Here is a 27,517-nt window from a genome sequence, read left to right on the forward strand (position 1 = left end):
AAGATGATTGGCGAAAATCTCTGGTTGCCTGCAAATAAAACTTCAAGGCACGAACCACGTCCAAGTTGTGCAACAGACGTTCCTTCTTAGAAGAAGGATTAGGACACAGAGAAGGAACAACAATTTCCTGATTGATATTACTGTTAGAAACAACCTTAGGGAGGAACCCAGGTTTGGTACGTAAAACCACCTTATCAGCATGGAAAACAAGATAAGGCGAGTCGCATTGTAATGCAGATGGTTCAGAAACTCTTCGAGCTGAAGAGATAGCAACTAGAAACAGAACTTTCCAAGATAAAAGCTTAACATCTATGGAATGCATGGGTTCAAACGGAACCCCCTGAAGAACATTAAGAACTAAATTTAGACTCCATGGTGGAGCAACAGGTTTAAACACAGGCTTGATTCTAACTAAAGCCTGACAAAAAGCCCGAATGTCTGGGACATCAGCCAGACGCTTGTGCAATAAGATAGACAAAGCAGATATCTGTCCCTTTAGGGAACTAACTGACAATCCCTTTTTCCAATCCTTCTTGAAGAAAGGACAAAATCCTAGGAATCCTGATCTTACTCCATGAGTAGCCTTTGGATTCGCACCAAAAAAGATATATACGCCATATCTTATGATAGATTTTCCTGGTGACAGGCTTTCAAGCCTGAATAAAGGTATCTATGACCGACTCAGAGAAACCCCGTTTTGATAAAATCAAGCGTTCAATCTCCAAGCAGTCAGCCGCAGAGAAAGTAGATTTGGATGCTTGAACGGACCTTGAATTAGAAGGTCCCGTCGCAGTGGCAGAGTCCATGGTGGTAGAGATGACATGTCCACCAGGTCTGCATACCAAGTCCTGCATGGCCACGCAGGTGCTATCAAAATCACTGAAGCTCTCTCCTGTTTGATTCTGGCAATCAGACGCGGAAGGAGAGGGAAAGGTGGAAACACATAAGCCAGGTTGAACGACCAGGGTACTGCTAGAGCATCTATTAGTACTGCCTAAGGGTCCCTGGACCTGGATCCTTAACAAGGAAGTTTGGCGATCTGACGAGACGCCATCATATTCAATTCTGGTGTGCCCCATAGCTGAACCAGTTGAACAAACACCTCCGGATGGAGCTCCACTCCCCCGGATGAAAAGTCTGACGACTTAGAAAATTTGCCTCCCAGTTCTCTACCCCTGGGATATAGATCGCTGATAGATGGCAAGAGTGAGTCTCTGCCCATCGGATTATCCTGGAAACTTCTATAATCGCCAAGGAACTCCTTGCTCCACCCTGATGATTGATATAAGCTACAGTCGTGATGTTGTCCGACTGAAACCTGATGAATGTCCATCAAATCTATCAGAGTCCCCAGGAATGGAACTCTTGTGAGAGAAATAAGAGAACTCTTTTTCATGTTCACCTTCCACCCATGAGATCTTAGAAAGGCCAACACTAAGTCCGTGTGAGACTTGGCAAGTTGGAAAGTCGACGCTTGAATTAAGATGTCGTCTAGATAAGGCGCCACTGCTATGCCCCGCGGCCTTAAGACCGCCAGAAGGGACCCTAACACCTTTGTGAAGATTCTTGGCGCCGTGGCCAACCCGAAGGGAAGAGCCACAAACTGGTAATGCCTGTCCAGAAAGGCAAACCTTAGGAATTGGTTTAGGATCTTGAGATCTAGAATTGGTCTGAAGGTTCCTTCTTTTTTGGGAACCACAAACAGATTTGAGTAGAAACCTTGTCCCTGTTCTGCTTTCGGAACTGGGCAGATCACTCCCATGGTAAGAAGGTCTTCTACACAGCGAACGAACGCCTCTCTCTTTTGTCTGGTTTACAGACAATTGAGAAAGATGGAATCTCCCCCTTGGAGGAGAATCCTTGAAATCTAAAAGATACCCCTGGGTTACAATTTCTACGGCCCAGGAGTTCTGAATGTCTCTTGCCCAGGCCTGAGCAAAGAGAAAGAGTCTGCCCCCTACTAGATCCGGTCCCAGATCGGGGGCTACCCCTTCATGCTGTCCTAGTGGCAGCAGCAGGCTTTTAGGCCTGCGTACCCTTGTTCCAAACCTGGTTAGGTCTCCAGGTTGGTTTGGATTGAGCAAAGTTCCCCTCTTGCTTTGCAGCAGGGGAAGTGGAAGTGGGACCACCCTTGAAGTTTCGAAAGGAACGAATATTATTTTGTTTGGTCCTTGTCTTATTCAACTTATCTTGAGGGAGGGCATGACCCTTCCCCCCAGTGATGTCCGAAATGATCTCTTTCAGTGCAGGCCCGAATAGGGTCTTACCTTTGAAAGGGATGGTCAAAGGCTTAGATTTAGATGACACATCAGCTGACCAGGACTTAAGCCATAACGCTCTACGCGCTAAAATGGCAAAACCTGAATTCTTAGCTGCTAATTTAGCAAGATGAAAAGCGGCGTCTGTAATAAAAGAATTAGCCAACTTAAGAGCCTTAATTCTGTCCAAAATATCATCTAGTGGGGTCTCTATCTGAAGAGCCTCTTCTAGAGCCTCAAACCAAAAGGCAGCCGCAGTGGTTACAGGAACAATGCACGCTATAGGTTGAAGAAGAAAACCTTGATGAACAAAAATTTTCTTTAGGAGACCCTCTATTTTTTATCCATAGGATCAATGAAAGCACAACTGTCTTCAATAGGTATAGTTGTACGCTTAGCCAGGGTAGAAATATCTCCCTCCACCTTAGGGACCGTCTGCCATGAGTCCTTTATGGTGTCAGAAATGGGAAACGTTTTCTTAAAAACAGGAGGGGGAGAGAACGGAATACCTGGTCTATCCCACTCCTTAGTAACAATGTCCGAAATCCTCTTAGGGACCGGAAAAACATCAGTGTAAACAGGAACCTCTAAATATTTGTCTATTTTACACAATTTCTCTGGAACTACAACAGGGTCACAATCATCCAGAGTCGATAAAACCTCCCTGAGCAATAAGCGGAGGTGTTCTAGCTTAAATTTAAATGCCGTCATATCTGAATCTGTCTGAGGGAACATCTTTCCTGAATCAGAAATCTCTCCCTCAGACAGCAAATCCCTCATCCCCACTTCAGAACATTGTGAGGGAATATCGGATACGGCCACTAAAGCGTCAGAAGGCTCAGCATTTGTTCTTAACCCAGAGCTACTGCGCTTCCCTTGCAACCCAGGCAGCTTAGATAAAACCTCTGTGAGGGTAGTATTCATAACTGAAGCCATATCTTGCAAGGTGAAAGAATTACTAGAAGTACTTGGCGTCGCTTGTGCGGGCGTTACCGGTTGTGATACTTGGGGAGAACTAGATGGCAAAACCTGATTTCCTTCTGTCTGAGAATCATCTAATGCCAAACTTTTATAAGTCAAAATATGCTGTTTGCAATTTATAGACATATCAGTACAAGTGGGACACATTCTAAGAGGGGGTTCCCCAAAAAACTTAGCCCTTTATGCAAGCTAGTAAAGCCTCTTTCACACTAGGATTACTGCTTACCCTTCCCCTAATGGGGATACTGTCAGCCTTTCTGAGTTAACAGTCTCTGCAGAAAAATGACTGAACATACCTCATTGCTGTATAGCAAGAACCGTTCCTCACACTGAAGTTTTCCTGTACTCCTCAGCTTCTGTGGGAACAGCAGTGGACCTTAGTTACAAATGCTAAGATCATCATCCTCCAGGCAGAACTCTTCATCTATGTCCTGCCTGAGAGTAAATAGTACAACACCGGTACCATTTAAAAATAACAAACTCTTGATTGAAGATAAAATAAAAACTAACAGTTTATCACCTCTTCTCTTTACCCTTCCAGCTTAGAGCCAGCAAAGAGAATGACTGGGGGTGGAGTTAGGGGAGGAGCTATATAGACAGCTCTGCTGTGGTGCTCTATTTGCTACTTCCTGTCAGGAAGGACAATATCCCACAAGTAAGGATGAATCCGTGGACTCTGTACATCATGCAAAAGAAAGTGTATTATTATAACCATGTTTTCTGTGCAAAACTGGGGAATGGGTTATAAAGGGATTATCTATCTTTTAAAATGAGAAACATTTTTTAGTTTACTGTCCCTTTAAGCTTATAAAAGGCAGCTACAATAATAAAACTTTTTTTATCAAACTACTAAGAGGTGACAAATATGAGGTTAAAATCTAAAAATGTGAAATTATTTTAAAAACAATATGATTTTAAATTGAAAGCTTAATCAACCTATTCTACATATTTTTAGGGAAATTAATTAAAATCTACGATTCTGTTGAGTGGCTATGGCTTTTGACATACGTTCATATTTTATCAGGCATTTATTTTTAAAATTAGGCGGCCATGGATGTTACATAAATTATAAGAAACTCATTTTTTTATGAAGGAGTACTGAAACTAAGCTGGAAAAACATAATTTATGCTTACCTGATAAATTCCTTTCTTCTGTAGTGTGATCAGTCCACGGGTCATCATTACTTCTGGGATATTACTCCTCCCCAACAGGAAGTGCAAGAGGATTCACCCAGCAGAGCTGCATATAGCTCCTCCCCTCTACGTCACTCCCAGTCATTCGACCAAGGACCAACGAGAAAGGAAAAGCCAAGGGTGAAGTGGTGACTGGAGTATAAATTAAAAAATATTTACCTGCCTTAAAAACAGGGCGGGCCGTGGACTGATCACACTACAGAAGAAAGGAATTTATCAGGTAAGCATAAATTATCTTTTCTTCTGTTAAGTGTGATCAGTCCACGGGTCATCATTACTTCTGGGATACCAATACCAAAGCAAAAGTACACGGATGACGGGAGGGATAGGCAGGCTCTTTATACAGAAGGAACCACTGCCTGAAGAACCTTTCTCCCAAAAATAGCCTCCGATGAAGCAAAAGTGTCAAATTTGTAAAATTTGGAAAAAGTATGAAGCAAAGACCAAGTTGCAGCCTTGCAAATCTGTTCAACAGAGGCCTCATTCTTGAAGGCCCAAGTGGAAGCCACAGCTCTAGTAGAATGAGCTGTAATTCTTTCAGGAGGCTGCTGTCCAGCAGTCTCATAAGCTAAACGAATTATGCTACGAAGCCAAAAAGAAAGAGAGGTAGCGGAAGCTTTTTGACCTCTCCTCTGCCCAGAGTAAATGACAAACAGAGAAGACGTTTGTCGAAATTCCTTAGTTGCCTGTAAGTAAAATTTTAGAGCACGGACTACATCCAGGTTGTGCAGTAGACGTTCCTTCTTTGAAGAAGGATTTGGGCATAAAGAAGGAACAACAATCTCTTGATTGATATTCCTGTTAGTAACTACCTTAGGTAAGAACCCAGGTTTAGTACGCAGGACTACCTTATCCGAATGAAAAATCAAATAAGGAGAATCACAATGTAAGGCTGATAATTCAGAGACTCTTCGAGCCGAGGAAATAGCCATTAAAAATAGAACTTTCCAAGATAACAACTTTATATCAATGGAATGAAGGGGTTCAAACGGAACGCCCTGTAAAACATTAAGAACAAGGTTTAAACTCCATGGTGGAGCAACAGTTTTAAACACAGGCTTAATCCTGGCCAAAGCCTGACAAAAAGCCTGGACGTCAGGAACTTCTGACAGACGTTTGTGTAACAGAATGGACAGAGCTGAGATCTGTCCCTTTAATGAACTAGCAGATAAACCCTTTTCTAAACCTTCTTGTAGAAAAGACAATATCCTAGGAATCCTAACCTTACTCCAAGAGTAACCTTTGGATTCACACCAATATAGGTATTTACGCCATATCTTATGGTAAATCTTTCTGGTAACAGGTTTCCTAGCCTGTATTAAGGTATCAATAACTGACTCAGAAAACCCACGTCTTGATAAAATCAAGCGTTCAATTTCCAAGCAGTCAGCTTCAGAGAAGTTAGATTTTGATGTTTGAAGGGACCCTGTATCAGAAGGTCCTGTTTCAGAGGTAGAGACCAAGGTGGACAGGATGACATGTCCACCAGGTCTGCATACCAAGTCCTGCGTGGCCACGCAGGTGCTATTAGAATCACTGATGCTCTCTCTTGTTTGATTCTGGCAATCAATCGAGGAAGCAACGGGAAGGGTGGAAACACGTAAGCCATCCTGAAGTCCCAAGGTGCTGTCAGAGCATCTATCAGGACTGCTCCTGGATCCCTGGATCTGGACCCGTAACGAGGAAGCTTGGCGTTCTGTCGAGACGCCATGAGATCTATCTCTGGTTTGCCCCAACGTCGAAGTATTTGGGCAAAGACCTCCGGATGAAGTTCCCACTCCCCCGGATGAAAAGTCTGACGACTTAAGAAATCCGCCTCCCAGTTCTCCACTCCCGGGATGTGGATTGCTGACAGGTGGCAAGAGTGAGACTCTGCCCAGCGAATTATCTTTGATACTTCCATCATAGCTAGGGAGCTTCTTGTCCCTCCCTGATGGTTGATGTAAGCTACAGTCGTGATGTTGTCCGACTGAAACCTGATGAACCCCCGAGTTGTCAACTGGGGCCAAGCCAGGAGGGCATTGAGAACTGCTCTCAATTCCAGAATGTTTATTGGCAGGAGACTCTCCTCCTGACTCCATTGTCCCTGAGCCTTCAGAGAATTCCAGACGGCACCCCAACCTAGAAGACAATTGTCCAGTCTGGTCTGCTGAATGGCATCCCCCTGGACAGGTGTGGCCGAGAAAGCCACCATAGAAGAGAATTTCTGGTCTCTTGATCCAGATTCAGAGAAGGGGATAAGTCTGAGTAATCCCCATTCCACTGACTTAGCATGCACAGTTGCAGTGGTCTGAGGTGTAAGCGTGCAAAGGGTACTATGTCCATTGCCGCTACCATTAAGCCGATTACCTCCATGCATTTAGCCACTGACGGGTGTTGAATGGAATGAAGGGTGCGGCAAGCACTTTGAAGTCTTGTTAGCCTGTCCTCTGTCAGGTAAATCTTCATTTCTACAGAATCTATAAGAGTCCCCAGGAAGGGAACTCTTGTGAGTGGAACGAGTGAACTTTTCTTTTCGTTCACCTTCCATCCATGTGACCTTAGAAATGCCAGCACTAACTCTGTATGAGACTTGGCAGTTTGAAAGCTTGAAGCTTGTATCAGAATGTCGTCTAGGTATGGAGCTACCGAGATTCCCCGCGGTCTTAGTACCGCCAGAAGAGCACCCAGAACCTTTGTGAAGATTCTTGGAGCTGTAGCCAATCCGAATGGAAGAGCCACAAACTGGTAATGCCTGTCTAGGAAGGCAAACCTTAGGTACCGATAATGATCTTTGTGAATCGGTATGTGAAGGTAAGCATCTTTTAAATCTACAGTGGTCATGTACTGACCCTCTTGGATCATAGGTAAAATTGTCCGAATAGTCTCCATCTTGAACGATGGAACTCTTAGGAATTTGTTTAGGATCTTTAAGTCCAGGATTGGTCTGAAAGTTCCCTCTTTTTTGGGAACCACAAACAGATTTGAGTAAAACCCCTGTCCCTGTTCCGATCGTGGAACTGGATGGATTACTCCCATTAACAAGAGCTCTTGTACGCAGCGTAGAAACGCCTCTTTCTTTGTCTGGATTGTTGACAATCTTGACAGATGAAATCTCTCTCTTGGAGGAGAGTATTTGAAGTCCAGAAGGTATCCCTGAGATATTATCTCTAGCGCCCAGGGATCCTGAACATCTCTTGCCCAAGCCTGGGCGAAGAGAGAAAGTCTGCCCCCCACTAGATCCGATCCCGGATCGGGGGCCCTCAATTCATGCTGTTTTAGGGGCAGCAGCAGGTTTCCTAGTCTGCTTGCCCTTGTTCCAGGACTGGTTAGGTTTCCAGCCTTGTCTGTAGCGAGCAACAGCTCCTTCCTGTTTTGGTGCAGAGGAAGTTGATGCTGCTCCTGCTTTGAAATTACGAAAGGAACGAAAATTAGACTGTCTAGTCTTGGCTTTGGCTTTGTCCTGAGGCAGGGCATGGCCTTTACCTCCTGTAATGTCAGCGATAATCTCTTTCAACCCGGGCCCGAATAAGGTCTGCCCTTTGAAAGGTATATTAAGCAATTTAGACTTAGAAGTAACATCAGCTGACCAGGATTTTAGCCACAGCGCCCTGCGTGCCTGAATGGCGAATCCTGAATTCTTCGCCGTAAGTTTAGTAAGATGTACTACGGCCTCCGAAATGAATGAATTAGCTAGTTTAAGGACTCTAAGCCTGTCCGTAATGTCGTCCAGAGTAGCTGAACCAATGTTCTCTTCCAGAGACTCAATCCAGAATGCCGCTGCAGCCGTGATCGGCGCAATGCATGCAAGGGGTTGCAATATAAAACCTTGTTGAACAAACATTTTCTTAAGGTAACCCTCTAACTTTTTATCCATTGGATCTGAAAAAGCACAGCTATCCTCCACCGGGATAGTGGTACGCTAAGCTAAGGTAGAAACTGCTCCCTCCACCTTAGGGACCGTTTGCCATAAGTCCCTTGTGGTGGCGTCTATTGGAAACATTTTTCTAAATATCGGAGGGGGTGAGAACGGCACACCGGGTCTATCCCACTCCTTAGTAACAATTTCAGTAAGTCTCTTAGGTATAGGAAAAACCTCAGTACTCGTCGGTACCGCAAAATATTTATCCAACCTACACATTTTCTCTGGTATTGCAACTGTGTTACAATCATTCAGAGCCGCTAACACCTCCCCTAGTAATACACGGAGGTTTTCCAGTTTAAATTTAAAATTTGAAATATCTGAATCCAGTCTGTTTGGATCAGAACCGTCACCCACAGAATGAAGTTCTCCGTCCTCATGTTCTGCCACCTGTGACGCAGTGTCTGACATGGCCCTAATATTATCAGCGCACTCTGTTCTCACCCCAGAGTGATCGCGCTTACCTCTTAGTTCTGGTAATTTAGCCAAAACCTCAGTCATAACAGTAGCCATATCCTGTAATGTGATTTGTAATGGCCGCCCAGATGTACTCGGCGCTACAATATCACGCACCTCCCTCTGAGCGGGAGATGTAGGTACTGACACGTGAGGCGAGTTAGTCGGCATAACTCTCCCCTCGTTGTTTGGTGAAATTTGTTCAATTTGTACAGATTGACTTTTATTTAAAGTAGCATCAATACAGTTAGTACATAAATTTCTATTGGGCTCCACTTTGGCATTGCAACAAATGACACAGGTATCATCCTCTGAATCAGACATGTTTAACACACTAGCAAATAAACTTGCAACTTGGAAATACAATTCAATTAGAATAATATTAAAACGTACTGTGCCTTTAAGAAGCACAGAAGATCTATGACAGTTGAAAATTAATAAATTGAAACAGTTATAGCCTCAATCCTTGTAAACAACACAACTTTAGCAAAGGTTTAATCCCATTAGCAAAGATAACAAATTCTGAAAGCAGGAAACAAATTACAGAATAAACGTTTTTTATCTCAGTCAAACTATAATTCTCACAGCTCTGCTGAGAGAAATTACCTCCCTCAAAATAAGTTTTGAAGACCCCTGAGCTCTGTAGAGATGAACCGGATCATGCAGGGAATACAATGAGTTGCTGACTGAAATATTTGATGCGTAGTAAAAGCGCCAAAAAACGGCCCCTCCCCCTCACACACAGCAGTGAGGGAGAACAGAAACTGTCAGAAAACAGATTAAGCAACTGCCAAGTGGAAAAATAGTGCCCAAACATTTATTCACTCAGTACCTCAGCAAATGAAAACGATTTTACATTCCAGCAAAAACGTTAAACATAATCTCTAGTTATTAAACAGCTTTATGTATTTCTTACAGTGTAATTCTAGTGAAGTACCATTCCCCAGAATACTGAAGTGTAAAGTATACATACATGACATTATATCGGTATGGCAGGATTTTCTCATCAATTCCATTGTCAGAAAATAAAAACTGCTACATACCTCTATGCAGATTCATCTGCCCGCTGTCCCCTGATCTGAAGTTTACCTCTCCTCAGATGGCCGAGAAACAGCAATATGATCTTAACTACTCCGGCTAAAATCATAACAAAAACTCTGGTAGATTCTTCTTCAAACTCTGCCAGAGAGATAATAACACACTCCGGTGCTATTTTAAAATAACAAACTTTTGATTGAAGATATAAAACTAAGTATAATCACCATAGTCCTCTCACACATCCTATCTAGTCGTTGGGTGCAAGAGAATGACTGGGAGTGACGTAGAGGGGAGGAGCTATATGCAGCTCTGCTGGGTGAATCCTCTTGCACTTCCTGTTGGGGAGGAGTAATATCCCAGAAGTAATGATGACCCGTGGACTGATCACACTTAACAGAAGAAATATGTGCACACAAACTATAGTTATAAAACACACAATCTTGGGTCTTTTCACATACTTACTTTAGTTCAGTTAAAAACAAATTGATGTAATTTACAGTGTCTATCTGCTTTACAAAAAGGTCCACATTTTCCAAAAATACCTAAAAGATATAAGACTTATTAGCTACAATCCATAGTTTTAATTTACTTATTACAATATAAATAAAAAATAAAAAATTATACCTTTGGATTGTGATCGTAAATTAAATTCAAGTTGATCCGGAGTTTTCTCATACACTCAAAAGCCTCTCTAAACAACAAACTGGAAGGGAACATAATTACATTTATTAAACACCACTTCAAGAAAGCACAAATGTATTTGCTTAAGTACAATAATCTCAATTACACATAATTCTCTTTAAGTGAATGTACATTTGAATGAAGTGCCCGGTTTTTAAAAATAATATTAAAAACTGGGGCACTTTAATTCATAAAAAGTTACATTGAAGCATTTTTTTTTTTAAATACTTACTTTTTTTCTTTAGGGAAACCAGACCGGCAATCCTCATGCTGTACTTAGCATATCGATGACAAAACTGGCTTCCTCCAATCGTTGCAGGGCCTCACGAGCTGGATGCCTTGGGGTGCTCACAATGATTGGAGAAGGCCGGTTTCGTCATTACTGTGCAGAGGAGCTGCGGGTGGAGGATCGCCGGTCTGTTTTTCCTAAAGAAAAAGGTAGGTATTTTTAAAAAAAAAAAATTTCAATGTAAATTTTAATGAATGAAAGTGCCCCTGTTTTTTATAGTATTTTTAAAAAACGGGAACTTATTCATTCAACTTTACAATCACTTTAAAAGGGACACTCAGGTCAAATTACATTTTCATGATTCAGATACAGCATGTAATTTTAAACAACTTTCCAATTTACTTCCATTAAAAAAAATGTGCACAGTATTTTATATTTACACTTTTTGAGTGACCAGCTCCTACTGAGCATGTGCAAGAATTCACAGACTATGCGTATGTGCATTTGTGATTGGCTGATTGCTATCACATGGTACAGGGGGAGTGGAAATATACATCACTTTTAAACTTTTTAGAAAAAAATCTACTACTCATTTGAAATTGTCTTGTTATCTTGCATTTGTTGATTATGCAAATCTACTGTGTTTACTGGTCATTTAAGGGACCCACTCTAAATAATGAAAGTGAAACCGTAGGAAAAATTACAATGAAAAATCACAATGAAAAGTATAATCAAACATTTGTGAACGCTCACAATCATTTGATAGAAATATATATATTGTATCTTGCAGAAGACCTAACTACATTATGACCAGCTTGAAAGATGATTGTTTTCCCTAAATGTTATTGACTGAAGCAGACCGTCCAATTTGTTATTTTTATTGTGATTAGTTGAAACAAGTTAGTGTAATACATGTGAGAAAATATGTGTTTTCCAGTAGTGGACCAGAATTGGATTTCATATACCATACAATGTATTTTTCAATTAATACAGACTTTCCTATAAATACTTGTGACACTTCAGATTACTTATTTTAATTCACTTTTTCTTTTAAGAGTAATGCAACCTCCATTATTCTTTCCAATGCATTTAAAGGGACAATCTAGTAAAAAAAATATTTCATGATTCAGATAGGGCATGTCATTTTAAACAACTTTCCAATTTACTTTTATCATCAATTTTGCTTTGTACTCTTGGTATTCTTAGGTGAAAGCTAAACCTAGGTAGGCTCATATGCTAATTTCTTAGCCCTTGAAGGCTGCCTCTTATCTTAATGCATTTTGACATTTTTCCCACAACTAGAGGGAGTTAGTTCATGTGTGCCATATAGTAGCGGACCTACTTTACAGAGGGCCCTGGTGCAAAAAATGTTTGCCCCCACCACACAAAAAATAACTCCGTAGTAAGAATTAGTAATAATATTCATGCTGCTCTGTATAATGATTTTAAGAATAGATAGATGGACCTACAACCTGCACTAATAAAAGTTTTCCCTGCATTAGAATTGTACATATTCTGCACATGCCTATGTATAGACTGGTTTATATGGGCCCCTTCAGTACCTGGGCCCTGGTGCTATATAGAAAACATAGCTTTTTTTTCCCCTACATTTGCATAAAACACTGCCGATGAAACAAACAGCTCCAGCATGACGGCTGGCTGTAAGCACACTACTTAGGGAGGGAGGTAAAAACCTTATCTGTATAAGTAATAGGTATTACGTTCAGATTCATATGCTGCTAAAAGAAAAAGCAAAATAGCTTATGCATGTTAATTACAAACTTTCTCTAAATCAAACATTTGATTTAATTAGCCAATATTTTTTTGAGTGTATAATGTCCCTTTAAGTGTCACTTCCCTTACCCATAACCCCCAGTCATTCTCTTTGCCTCTGTCAATGGAGGACGTGAAGTTGGTCTCTAAAGATTTTTTTATTCCTTTAATGGGTACTTTTCCCTGCAAGCAAGGATTGGCTGTGTCCACGTCAATCTCTTGAGTAAGAGTAGTGGTGGCTTTTAAGCAGATAGAAAGTGGTGAGGTTGTCCTTGCTTTGTTTTCTAACATAATTGCTACCCTAGTTATAGAAAGCCAACAGTTGGTTACTCTGTTCTTTATTTTTCTACAGGTCTCTGTAAGGAGTATGTGTCCTTTCACAACTTGTGAGCTGTCTTCCTGCCCGACAGCTGAATTTGCAGGTAAGTGCTTTTGTTTTCTAGGTATGGGAGACTTGCACTTGGGAAAATTATTTCTGCATTACTAATTTGGGACATATGTAATCCTTGGTATAGGATTTTCTTGGGGCAGTGTGCAGGCACTTGTGTATGTGTGGAGACTAAGGGGTTAATAGCTTCCCTTACTGTGTTGGGACGATATCTCTGGGGTTCAATTTTATATTTATTAGATGACAGTCTAAGTATTTTATTATGGAGGAAGAAAATGCAACATCTTTTTCTCTCTGTCGGTATCTGAGGGATTATAAGAAACGCGTGCTTTTTACTCTGCTGTGCAGTTTCTTTTCCTGCCGGTCATGTGACTCCCCGCCCTTCCGTTTGAGATTCGGAGCGGCGTCATTTCTATTCTGTAATGGCTCATTTGACCGATCTGCAGGGGAGTTTGTTGAACATTGGTGAAGGTTCAGTTAGGGATCCTCAGGCTGGCTGAGGTGTAAAGGCACATACTTTGTTTTTTACTGATTTTTCTGTTAGCATTTTTGCGCTCTAACAAAACTTTTTCCTTTTTAAAGTGAAAGTAGTCATTTTCAAGTTATCTTTTATTCCGTTTCTTTTGGGGATTTGTCTGTTTCTCTTAATAAATGTTTACAGTGTTTGGAGGCCCAAATTGTTTAGCCTATGCATGTTTAGCTAGGATGCTTAAGTTTAAAGATAAATTACTGCCTTCTGAGCCCAATGTCCCCAGGATGATGCTGTTGAGGATATGCCACAGCTTTCTCCTCAAACGTCCCAAGCCTCAATGGCTTCACATACAGCGCCCTGCGGTTCCTCTCAGCCTTCTGGAGGAGTGTATTTGTCAATAGATTTTGCTGCACAGATATCTTCTACGGTATCTACGGCTTTATCTGCTTTTCCCATGATGGGGAAGCGCAAGAGGAAATCAAAACATTTTTCTGTTAGTAGTCTGTCCCATCTTCTGCTGCGAGGTTGACCTCCCCCATAAGTCTGAGGAGGAGGATACCTCGGTAGCTTCTGAGGATGAGATCTCAGATTCGGACAGTATACATCCTTTGACTGATTCTGAAGAAGTAAGCTTCAGATTTAAGCTTGAACACCTTTGTTTACTTCTAAAGGAGGTACTAGCTACTTTGGATGACTCCGACTCTCCAGTCGCTGTCAACCCTAAAAAATCTAGTAAGCTTAATAAATACTATGATGTTCCATCTGCTGTGGAAATATTTCCTGTCCATGGGTTCTCTTTTCCCCTTCTCCCGTTTTTAAGAAGATGTTTCCTGTTGCTGACTCCATTAGGGACCCATTGCGCACTGTGCCTAAAGTGCAAGGAGCTATTTCCACTCTGGCCAAGAAAACCACGATAGCTGTTCCTTTAAGAATCCCATGGATAAAAAGCTTGAGGCTTATTTGAAGAAAATGTATGTTCATCAGGGATTACAATGGCAGCCTGATGTTTGTATTGCTACGGTAACAAGCGCAACATCTTATTGGTGTGATGCTTTCTTATTGGTGTGATGCTTTGTCCGAGCTAATTTTAGAAGAGACTTCATTAGAGGAGATCCAAGATAGGATCAAGGCTCTCAAGCTGGCTAATTCCTTTATCTATGATGCCAACATTCAAGTCATTAGACTGGGAGCCAAGATGCCTGTTTTTACTGTTCTAGCCTTCAGGGCTCTGTGGTTAAAATCTTGGTCAGCTGATGTTACCTCCAAGTCCAAGCTCTTGTCGCTACCTTTCAAGGGCAAGACCCTGTTTGGCCCTGGTCTGGCGGAGATAATTACAGGTAAGCGACAAGGGTAAGAAGAATAGACCTAAGGGATGTCAAAATACAAATTTTCGTTCCTTTCATAACTTCAAGGGTCAAAAAGTCTTTCTCCTCCAAGCCAGAGCAGTCCAAGTCCTCTTGGAGACCCAATCAGACTTGGAATAAGGGGAAGCAGTCAAAGAAGCTTTCATCTGAGACTAAGTCAGCATGAAGGGTCCGCCCCTGGTCCGGTAATAGATCAAGTGGGGGACAGACTTTCCTTGTTTCGTCAAGCTTGGATACGCAATGTCTCAGACCCTTGGGCTGTGGACATAGTATCTCAGGGTTACAAAATAGAATTCAAGACTTGTCCTCCCAGGAGCAGATTTCTCCTCTCAGGATTATCTGCAGATCAGGTAAACAGAGAGGCATTCTTAAGATCCATTCAGGATCTTTCTTCCCTGGGAGTAATTGTTCCAGTTTCAGTAAAGGAACAGGGTCTAGGATTCTATTCAAATCGGTTTGTGGTTCCCAAAAAAGAGGGAACCTTTCGTCCCATTTTAGACCTAAAATGTCTCAATACGTTTTTCAGGGTACCGTCCTTCAAGATGGAGACCATTCGGCCCATTCTTCCTTTGGTCCAAGAGGGTCAGTTCATGACCACCATAGACCTGAAGGATGAGTATCTTCATGTTCCCATTCACAGGGATCATTACCAGTTTCTGAGATTTGCTTTTCTAGACAAGCACTTTCAATTTTTTGCTCTTCTGTTTGGCCTTGCCACGGTTTCCAGAATTTTCACAAAGGTTCTGGGGGCACTCTTGGCAGTAGTCAGGTCTCAGGGAATTGCAGTGGTTCCTTACCTGGATGACATCTTGGTTCAGGTGTCATCTTTTCAGCTAGCAAAATCTCATACAGAGACCTTGTTGTCTTTTCTATGTTCCGACGGATGGAAAGTGAATCTGGAGAAGAGTTCCCTTGTTCCATCTACAAGGGTGTGTTTTTTAGGGACCATCATAGATTCCCTATCTATGAAGATTTTTCTGATGGAGGTAAGAAAATTCAAACTTCTCTCTTCTTGCCTCTCTCTCCAGTCTACTGCTCAGCCATCAGTGGAATGACGTTGTGGACTCTCCATGTCTTAGGAAAGAAAACAAAATGTATGCTTACCTGATAAATTTCTTTCTTTCCGGACATGGAGAGTCCACGACCCCACCCTTAATTAAGACAGTTTGTTTGTTAAATCTTAGGCACCTCTACACCTTTGTGTTATTTTCTTTTTCCATTTCCCTTCAGCTGAATGACTGGGGGTTATGGGTAAGGGAAGTGACACTTAACAGCTCTGCTGGGGAGCTCTTTGCCTCCTCCTGCTGGCCAGGAGTGAATATCCCACTAGTACTTGGAATGACGTCATGAACTCTCCATGTCCGGAAATAAATAAATGTATCAGGTAAGCAAAAAATTTTGTTTGTTTTTTAACATTGCTAGTTTTACAAGGACACACAAAATTATTGACCTTTATTCACAGATTGTGCAACTGTTAATTTCCTTCTACAATCATAGCTTTATTATTAGACACTATATAAAAGGTTGGAAAATACACCGTCTGCATCACATTCATATATATCTGTAGTAATGTGGAAGGAAAATGTCCAATTTTATCTCTTATTTGGCCATTATATAGATGGGGATATAACAAGCAAAATCAGCTATTTCAAATGATAAAATGCACTCCAGTAGTTAATTAAAACATTAAAGTGAAAAAATAATCAGTACAGTGTCCCTTTAACTCTGCAAAACAATAGATCACAGATTTTTTCTATTTCTTTTAGTAGAGAAGTCCCACTGTGATATAAGAGAATGGTAAATCAATGTTTGTTACAACACAGTTGTACTGTAGCATAACATAACATATTTGTGGATGACTGTCAAATCACTAATTTCAGTTAAAAGTAAAAAGTACCTAAACTTCAAAATGTAAGCAGTGTAACCAAAGTATGAATAAAAGGTCAAGAGAAGAGATTGCATGCAAATAATAAAACATTTCAATTAGAGATTGTAGATGTTCCAAAGAAACTATGCTGTCTAACTCTTGCACTGGAGGAAAAAATAGTAAATTGCCTGGACCTCCAGGATATTCAAAGGGAGGAGCCCATCAATGCAACAACTATCACCTGTGGAGACAAAAACCCAGGCAAGACACAAACCATGCCTCATTGCACCACCAGCCAAAGGAGTCAAAGACGTCAAGAGGAAGGATAATGAGTTGAGGGTTCTCATGGTGAAATCAGGCATAAAAAAAGGTTAATTTGCATAAATAAAAAGAGAGAACCTGAGAACGAACAATAGCATAATAGCTTGTTCTATGGCTAGTTACCACCCAAGAAGCAGCCTCTTTTTGCTCAACATGTGCCTTTCACAGAGAAGACCTTTCCAGTAGCATATCAGTCTGATCCTGACTTAACTGAAGTCCAGCCCCGAAAAATACCAGGCAATCCCTCTCTGAACGAGAGAAACGGCAAAACTGTTGGACAGATTGGAGAGCAATCTACAACAGAAAAAGTTCAGAACCACATGAGTAGATTCTTTGGCTATTTATTAAGAATAAGCTGTGAAGAAAATGTGAGGGCAGTAAGGGGGAGATAACATCCCCCCAAGGTTGTAAAGTAGCCAGAAAAGCAATAAGAATAACTGTGAGAACTGCTGGTCTTGAGGCTAAGCCAGATGGAATGACCATGACTTGAAATAGAGGTGACTCAGGGCAAAGCAGAAGTATTGGCAGCTGGAAGGCTGAAGGGGGATGTAGATGTAGGAAATGCCATAATGTATCCAGTAACACTGTGTCAAGGGTTTTCATTAGGAAATCATAAGTTTTAACATGTCTAATGAAATATTGAAGTTAAAAACAGCCTGGTTTGTCTCAAACTGAAGAAATTGAAGTAGAAGCCTTGGTTCTATTCCTCTAGGTCTAGGGGACTATCAGATGGCTACAAAAAAAAGAGCATGCTCAACAACAACAGCCTGGCAAAGAGAAGGGTCTTATTTAATTTGGGAGGCTTGAAATCTGGAAAAGGTAAAGGGACAGTAAAGTCAAAATTAAACTTTCACAATTCACATATAGAGCATGTAATGTTAAACAACATTTCAGTTTAATTCTATTATCTAATTTGCTTTGTTATCTTGCTATACTTTGTTGAAAAGCATATCTAGGTAGGCTAAATGCACTACTCAGAGCTAGCTGCTGATTGGTGGCTGCACATATATGCCTCTTGCCATTGACTCACCAGATGTGTTCAGCTAGCCACAATAAGTGCACTGCTCCAACAAAGGGCACCACAAGAATGAAGCACATTTGATAAAGAAAACAGAATTTATGCTTACCTGATAAATTACTTTCTCCAACGGTGTGTCCGGTCCACGGCGTCATCCATAAATTGTGGGAATATCTCCTCCCCAACAGGAAATGGCAAAGAGCACAGCAAAAGCTGTCCATATAGTCCCTCCTAGGCTCCGCCCACCCCAGTCATTCGACCGACGGACAGGAGAAAAACAGGAGAAACCATAGGGTGCCGTGGTGACTGTAGTTAAAGAAAGAAATTCATCAAACCTGATTAAAAAACCAGGGCGGGCCGTGGACCGGACACACCGTTGGAGAAAGTAATTTATCAGGTAAGCATAAATTCTGTTTTCTCCAACATTGGTGTGTCCGGTCCACGGCGTCATCCATAACTTGTGGGAACCAATACCAAAGCTTTAGGACACGGATGAAGGGAGGGAGCCAATCAGGTTACCTAAACAGAAGGCACCACGGCTTGCAAAACCTTTCTCCCAAAAATAGCCTCCGAAGAAGCAAAAGTATCAAATTTGTAGAATTTGGCAAAAGTGTGCAGGGAAGACCAAGTCGCTGCCTTACATATCTGATCAACAGAAGCCTCGTTCTTGAAGATCCTGCCTCAAAGGTAGCTTCCATGGTGGAACCGATGACATATTCACCAGGTCTGCATACCAAGTCCTGCGTGGCCACGCAGGAGCTATCAAAATCACTGAGGCCCTCTCCTGTTTGATCCTCGCTGCCAGCCTGGGAATGAGGGGAAACGGTGGAAGCGCATAAGCTAGGTTGAACGACCAAGGCGCCACTAATGCATCCACTAGAGTCGCCTTGGGATCCCTGGATCTGGACCCGTAGCAAGGAACCTTGAAGTTCTGACGGGACGCCATCAGATCCATGTCTGGAATGCCCCATAATTGGGTCAACTGGGCAAACACCTCCGGGTGAAGTTCCCACTCCCCCGGATGGAATGCCTGACGACTCAGATAATCCGCCTCCCAGTTTTCCACTCCTGGGATGTGGATCGCAGATAGGTGGCAGGAGTGATCCTCCGCCCATTCTATGATTTTTGTCACTTCTCTCATCGCCAGGGAACTCCTTGTTCCCCCCTGATGGTTGATGTAAGCAACAGTCGTCATGTTGTCTGATTGGAATCTTATGAATCTGGCCTTTGCTAGTTGAGGCCAAGCCCTGAGAGTATTGAATATCGCTCTCAATTCCAGAATGTTTATCGGGAGAAGAGACTCTTCCCGAGACCATAGACCCTGAGCTTTCAGGGAGTCCCAGACCGCGCCCCAGCCCACTAGACTGGCGTCGGTCGTGACGATGACCCACTCTGGTCTGCGGAAGCTCATTCCCTGGGACAGGTGATCCTGGGTTAGCCACCAACAGAGTGAGTCTCTAGTCTTCTGATCTACTTGAATCACTGGAGACAAGTCTGTATAGTCCCCATTCCACTGTTTCAGCATGCACAGTTGTAATGGTCTTAGATGAATTCTCGCAAAAGGAACTATGTCCATTGCTGCAACCATCAACCCTACTACTTCCATGCACTGAGCTATGGAGGGTCGTGGAACAGAGTGAAGAACTTGACAAGCGTTTAGAAGTTTTGACTTTCTGACATCTGTCAGGAAAATCTTCATTTCTAAAGAATCTATTATTGTCCCCAAGAAGGGAACTCTTGTCGACGGAGACAGGGAACTTTTTTCTATGTTCACCTTCCATCCGTGAGATCTGAGAAAGGCCAGAACGATGTCTGTGTGAGCCTTTGCCTTTGAAAGAGACGACGCTTGTATCAGAATGTCGTCCAAGTAAGGTGCCACTGCAATGCCCCTCGGTCTTAGAACCGCTAGAAGGGACCCGAGTACCTTTGTGAAAATCCTTGGAGCAGTGGCTAGTCCGAATGGGAGAGCCACAAACTGGTAATGTTTGTCCAGGAAGGCGAACCTTAGGAACTGATGATGGTCTTTGTGGATAGGAATATGTAGATACGCATCCTTTAGATCCACGGTAGTCATAAATTGACCCTCCTGGATTGTAGGCAAAATCGTTCGAATAGTTTCCATTTTGAACGATGGCACTCTGAGAAATTTGTTTAGAATCTTTAAATCCAGAATTGGTCTGAAAGTTCCCTCTTTTTTGGGAACTACGAACAGATTTGAGTAAAACCCCATTCCCTGTTCCACAGTTGGAACTGGGTGTATCACTCCCATTTTTAACAGGTCTTCTACACAGTGTAAGAATGCCTGTTTCTTTGTTTGGTTTGAAGATAAGTGAGACATGTGGAACCTTCCCCTTGGGGGTAGTTCCTTGAATTCCAGAAGATAACCCTGAGAAACTATTTCTAGTGCCCAGGGATCCTGAACAACTCTTGCCCAAGCCTGAGCGAAGAGAGAGAGTCTGCCCCCTACTAGATCCGGTCCCGGATCAGGGGCTACTCCTTCATGCTGTTTTGGTAGCAGCAGCAGGCTTCTTGGCCTGCTTACCCTTGTTCCAGCCTTGCATCGGTTTCCAAGCTGGTTTGGTTTGTGAAGCATTACCCTCTTGTCTAGAGGCTGCATAGTTGGAGGCCGGTCCGTTCCTGAAATTGCGAAAGGAACGAAAATTAGACTTATTCTTGGCCTTGAAAGGCCTATCTTGTGGAAGGGCGTGGCCCTTACCCCCAGTGATGTCTGAGATAATCTCTTTCAATTCTGGCCTAAAAAGGGTTTTACCCTTGAAAGGGATATTAAGCAATTTTGTCTTGGAAGATACATCCGCTGACCAAGACTTTAGCCAGAGCGCTCTGCGCGCCACAATTGCAAACCCTGAATTTTTCGCCGCTAATCTCGCTAACTGCAAAGCGGCATCCAAAATAAAGGAATTAGCTAACTTAAGTGCGTGAATTCTGTCCATAACCTCCTCATACGGAGTCTCTCTACTAAGCGACTTCTCTAGTTCCTCGAACCAGAACCACTCTGCTGTAGTGACAGGAATAATGCACGAAATAGGTTGCAGGAGGTAACCTTGCTGTACAAAAATCTTCTTAAGCAAACCCTCCAATTTTTTATCCATAGGATCTTTGAAAGCACAATTATCCTCGATAGGAATAGTAGTGCGCTTGGCTAGAGTAGAAACTGCCCCCTCAACCTTAGGGACTGTCTGCCATAAGTCCATTCTGGGGTCGACCATAGGAAATAATTTCTTAAATATAGGAGGGGAAACAAAAGGTATGCCGGGCTTCTCCCACTCCTTATTCACTATGTCCGCCACCCGCTTGGGTATAGGAAAAGCGTCTGGGTGCACCGGGACCTCTAGGAACTTGTCCATCTTGCACAATTTTTCTGGAATGACCAGGTTGTCACAATCATCCAGAGTAGATAGCACCCCCTTAAGCAGTGCGCGGAGATGCTCTAATTTAAATTTAAATGTCACAACATCAGGTTCTGCCTGCTGAGAAATTCTTCCTGAATCTGAAATTTCCCCATCTGACAAAACCTCCCTCATTGCCACTTCAGATTGGTGTGAGGGTATGACAGAAAAATTTTCATCAGCGCCCTCCTGCTCTACAGTGTTTAAAACAGAGCAATCGCGCTTTCTCTGAAATGCAGGCATTTTGGATAAAATATTTGCTATGGAGTTATCCATTACTGCCGTCAATTGTTGCATAGTAACAAGCATTGGCGCGCTAGAAGTACTAGGGGTCTCCTGCGTGGGCAAAACTGGTGTAGACACAGAAGGAGATGATGTAGAACTATGTCTACTCCCTTCATCTGATGAATCATCTTGGGCAACTTTACTATCTGTGGCAGTACTGTCCTTACTTTGTTTGGACGCTATGGCACAATTATCACACAATTTTGAAGGGGGAGACACATTGGCTTCCATACATACAGAACATAGTTTATCTGAAGGCACAGACATGTTAAACAGGCTTAAACTTGTCAATAAAATACCAAAACCGTTTTAAAACAAAACCGTTACTGTCTGTTTAAATTTTAAACAGGGCACACTTTTTTACTGAATATGTGAAAAACTATGAAGGAATTGTTCAAATTTAACCAAATTTTCACCACAGTGTCTTAAAGCATTCAAAGCATTGCACCCCAAATTTCAGACCTTTAACCCTTAAAATGAGGAAACCGGAGCCGGTTACAGTTTTAACCCCTCTACAGTCCCAGCTACAGCCTTTGCTGCGACTTTACCAAACCCAGGGGGGTATACGATACCAAATGAAGCCTTCTAGGAGCCTTTTCAACTACTTCCAGACCCACACACATGCAGCTGCATGTCCTGCTCTCAAAAGTAACTGCGCAGTAATGGCGCGAAAATGAGGCTCTGCCTACTACAGAGAAGGCCCTTCCTGACTGGGAAGGTGTCTAAACCAGTGCCTGACGTGAAAAAAACGTTCCCCAAATTTATAAAGTGTGAATTTCAACATTAAGCTGTATAAAATGCCCAAATAAAGCAATCGATCTAGCCCATAAAAGTGTCTACCAGTTTTAAAGCCCATATTAAGCCCTTTATTCTGTTTGAGACTAAGAAAATGGCTTACCGGTCCCCCTGAGGGGAAATGACAGCCTTCCAGCATTACACAGTCTTGTTAGAAATATGGCTAGTCATACCTTAAGCAGAAAAGTCTGCCAACTGTTCCCCCCAACTGAAGTTATCTCATCTCAACAGTCCTGTGTGGGAACAGAAACCGATTTTAGTTACTGCTGCTAAAATCATACTCCTCTCACAAACAGAACTCTTCATCCTTTTCTGTTTCAGAGTAAATAGTACATACCAGCACTATTTTAAAATAACAAACTCTTGATAGTAGAATAAAAAACTACAACTAAACACCACATACTCTTCACCATCTCCGTGGAGATGCTGCCTGTGCAACGGCAAAGAGAATGACTGGGGTGGGCGGAGCCTAGGAGGGACTATATGGACAGCTTTTGCTGTGCTCTTTGCCATTTCCTGTTGGGGAAGAGATATTCCCACAAGTTATGGATGACGCCGTGGACCGGACACACCAATGTTGGAGAAAGCAGATTATAAAGTTATTTAAAATTGCATTCTTTATCTGACTCATAAGAAAATAAATTCACATCACTTTAAACCATAAAAATGACCTCTGACAAGTACAATAACTAAAGGAAGAAAATAGGAAATATTCTCTGCAGGATGTGAATCTCGGTGGAACAAATCTACAGCAAATCTTAAGATGCTTTTTCACCTGACCTGAGGTCTGGTGGCACAAGGAATGGTATGAACCAAATCAGGATTGGTAATGGAGGGCACAAAAGGAGTGGATATCCTACCGGCTGCAAGATCTTCTGCCATCAGAAGAATAAGAGGAATTGTAGCCCTCCTTTGAATGAGCAAGCTTAGCCAAAATCCATGATCAGATCAAATTGAGATTAGGTTCAATTTTAGAGAACCATCCATTGCAGGGCCGGCGTTTGGTATTAGGCAACCAAAACAACCGCCTTGGTGTGCCCCAGCAGGGGGGGCGCAATTTAGAGCGAGCAGCCTGATTTTTTTATTTTTACGTCCCAGTCCCTTAACTTTTTTGGCTCAGGCTCATTCAATTTGCATTCATTTCTAATGCAAATTGGGTAAAAGTGCAACGTCGCAGCGCATGACACACCCTCCACGGTCCCGACCAACCAATACCGCTTGGCACACCGACCCGGACCCACCCACCCATGCAGGCGTGTGAAAACTCACAGATACTCGGGACCAGTGTGGGATTTCAGGAACTCTGACAGGGAGGACAAAAAGTTTTACCGGTGAGTCCCGGTGTGACTATGGGGCCGCAGTGTGCACACACGGCTGTGCCTGACCCTGAAGCCTGCTGTGGCACTTGCGCTAAACCTGCCTATCTGTGCTCAGTGACGAGGTGGAGTCACTGGGAGACAGGGTTATATTGTGTGTGCTATACTCAGAACCCAGCACGATCAGGGTTTAAACAATATAACGCTACTTTATCTAACAGTGTCAAACCTTCCTAAAAAATGATGGGCCATATTGTATTTTACACAAAGAAAAAGAATTACAATAGTACTACACAGATTAAAAGAGATGCCCTGTTATCAGAATGTACTGGGGCTAGAGTGCTTGTGCAAAAGGACTAGAAATTGCATAATGTCTAGGAGAAAAAAAAGGAGTCTCCTAGGCACAGAAAGGTTTGCACTTAATAGCACTTCTGACAAATTTAAAAACACGTCGAGAATACAAAATTCTTGATATATCAATCTAAGAATTGTTTATGTCAAAATAATATTTGATTGTTGTGAATATATGTTATATACCAGGTGTAGCTGCACACTAGTGGGGCTCAAAAAATTCACATGTGGGGGGTACTACTAACCCTGGAAAAAATGGGACAAGTGAAGAACTCACTTTATTACGATTTTGCATTTAACGTGAGTATTTAATATTAGGCAATAAAATGTAAGTACTGGTTGATTGCCGCAATGAATTATCACAAAAGCTTGAGATAAATGAATTCTTAGGGAGTAATATAATCTCCCACAGGGCAGTGTTAAGAACTATTCTCTTAAGTTAATTATTGGCCGATATGAAGTATTGAGCTGTATGTATACAAAGTTACTAATGGAATTCAGCTCACATTTGACTCAAAAAGTACTTCAATTTTCTAGTTATTTGGGATTCCGGTATTCCCTTTGTGAGGAAGTATATGCTTCTATAAGGCCAAATACTGATATTTCAGTCTAAAATGTAACCTTATCAGGATAAATTACCTGAAAATTATTTATGAGTATGGATCCATTAGACTTATACCTCTATATTGGTATTTATTAACCACAGCCAAGTATTGTGTCACATAATTTGTCGGCCCCTTATTTCTATAACTTATAGTGTTTGGCCACCTAACCCGGTTCAATTAGGCCTGGATAATTTATAGTTAGTTTTATATAGGTGACTAAAAGTAACGCTGCAGGGTCCTAGCCCCGCTGTTAGAGATATGTTAAGCAGTATATAGATCATGCAAATGCTATAAGTCTATCTTTAGATATACGAGTTCACCACAAGTATGTTAGTACAGGAGGGTAATAGCCCAATGACATATAGAGATTTTTTGCCCCTTGTGTATATACCTTTTATTAATAACAGATCTATGTTACTGAATGTTCGCCAAAATATCTCAGTGAATATAATAATTATACTCACTGGTGAGTTTACATTAAAATATAACAGCTTGTACTGGGTATATGTGACTTGTAGTATCACATATCCATAGCATGTACCCACTGATTGTACAATGTTGCAATTAGAGAAAAGTAGCTGCTGTTGTGCGAGTAATAGCGAAAGGCGTAGCTAATCTTAATAGTGACAAATTCTCGGTAATTTAACAAGTTACCTATTTGATGTATAAATCGGTATAAAGTCTGAATGTGCATCGTGGCACTTTGCTTCTTTTGCTTAATATAGTTGTATTAATCAATACATAGTATCAGGTCATATGTATACTCGTGTGGGCTGCCTATATATTATATCTAGCACTTATGAATTGTGGTTGGATCTTTATTTAGCAGTTTGCCCCCACCTTTACTATGATTGAATTGCGATGTGTTGAATTACCAAGCGTTAACTAAAATACGCTAATATGGTTGGGTCCCTAGTTAGCAGTTTAGCCCCATCATTGTTATAGTAAATTCACAGTACATATGTTTAAAGAGCGTTATCGTTATTCCGCTGGCTTAAATTTATAAACTTGTTAGTCAAGTCTGCAAAGAAATAATGAATATACGCTGAATTATTACAATAGGTTATCTGTGAAATAACACTAGGTTATGCTTGGTACAAGATAGCACCTTTCGACTGCCACCCCTGTAAATAGATCACAACAGTTGCATATGAATTTTGTTTCCACGCTAAATTAAAAATTGGTTACACACAGTCGTGCATATTAACTGCCCTCCCTTAACATGTTTTGTGCGCCGGCGTCTCAGGGCATTTAAAGACTAGCCTCTGCCTCTCCTGGAATTGTCAACCAATCCATGGGCTTCAAGACCAATGCTAACGTAATGTGTAACGTGTAGCTGTCAAAACTTAAGGGGATTCCTTGAGAGAACTTAAAATAGATGGATATAAAATTGTGTTGTGGATATTTAGTTGGAGAATCTTAACTCAGAAATGAACCAGAATAAAGTGATTTTGAGTTTTATTGAACATCGATTATATGTGTATATTTACTTATCCCAAAGAGTCTAATTCAACTATTAGTATTTATCTTTAGATTCAAACAAAGGGATATGCATTATACATCAGATAAGGACTGTAACTGTTTCTAGTACATTGTAATAACCAAGAAGCAATCAGTGTGTAAAATAATATGTGATTTTAGTAGCATATTATATTAAACTGAACCTGTTGATGGTTCCAAAGTTTTAAACAGATTGTATGAAATCACATTTACGATTTCACATATGTGCTAAATTTGATGCACATCTCACATGGATAGGTGATGTGAAAAGATTGTGCTGTGTAGAGAATTTGGGCATCTAACTTCCATATGCCACCAAATTATTGTTTGAGGGAATAAATTGTGAGCCAAAACATAATAATGTTGTGATAAGGTGCCAATGTCTAGTGCGTTAAGCACAATGATGAACTGAGAGGTACGATAATGGGTAATGAACATGAGAATGTGTGATATAAATAAATAAGAATGCTAGAACACAACAAAACGTGACATATTATGGGGATTACCATGTGTGTATTATAATACTGATGCTTGCTTAAACATAAAGGCAACTATAACTCATTAGTGTTGTGTCAACCAAATATGGCTGTAGTGAAAATGCTAAATCTTATCATATATATTATAAGAAGTATACATAAAAGGACACAGACAAAAAGGTCTGGGGTGAAGTGTAATAAAGGACACTGTGATTGGTGATCAAAGGGAAAAAACGCAAAGTGAATACACACCAAAGGGGGAAGGGGAACTACTATGTGTATAACATTATTATAGTAAACCATGTAAAATTAAATTCAAAATGGACATAATATTGATTCAATAAATGAATTTGCCTTATTTTTATTTGAGTTTTTTTAAATTAAAGGAACATAGAGTAATTATTCTGTTTGTTCATCCCTTTAGGGTATACACTATCCATCAGATATATCCATCTTGTTTCTGCTTTTAATAGTGTATTTTCAAGATCTCCTCCCCTTAAGCCTAATGACACTTTTTGTGCATCATAGCATTTTAGGTCTGATGTCTTGGACTGATGATATTTATGAAAATGGGAAGCTACAGATGCAATTTTTTGGTTTTTAGACAAATCAATGGGAGCATTCCGTATATTACGCAGGTGTTCCATGACTCTTGTGTGTAACTTCCTGGTGGTCATGCCTATATAGATTTTTGAGCATGTGCACTGGAGGGCATATAGGACACCCATGGAGTTACAGCTGATATAATTTTTAATTTTGTTTTTGGAGCCGAATCGGTCAGTTATAGTTTTTGTCTTTATCATATAATTGCATGATGAACAAGTACCGCATGGGAAAGATA

The 27,517-nt window shown here is 41.4% G+C and overlaps 1 protein-coding gene across 2 annotated transcripts in view; it reads right to left on the reverse strand.

Moving 5' to 3' along the window:
• Positions 1 to 27,517, reverse strand: part of ELP1 (elongator acetyltransferase complex subunit 1) — a 267,173-nt gene that overhangs the window by 125,352 nt on the left and 114,304 nt on the right. For both annotated transcript variants that reach the window (XM_053703228.1, XM_053703227.1), the window contains exons 21-22: positions 10,453 to 10,531; positions 10,291 to 10,370 (exon numbers count right to left, since the gene is read on the reverse strand). In XM_053703228.1, coding sequence (XP_053559203.1) covers positions 10,291 to 10,370; positions 10,453 to 10,531 — 159 coding nt within the window. The remainder of the gene's footprint in view (positions 1 to 10,290; positions 10,371 to 10,452; positions 10,532 to 27,517) is intronic.

This window comes from Bombina bombina, chromosome 2 (assembly GCF_027579735.1).
Source record: "Bombina bombina isolate aBomBom1 chromosome 2, aBomBom1.pri, whole genome shotgun sequence".
In the NCBI taxonomy this organism is placed as follows: Eukaryota; Metazoa; Chordata; class Amphibia; order Anura; family Bombinatoridae; genus Bombina; species Bombina bombina.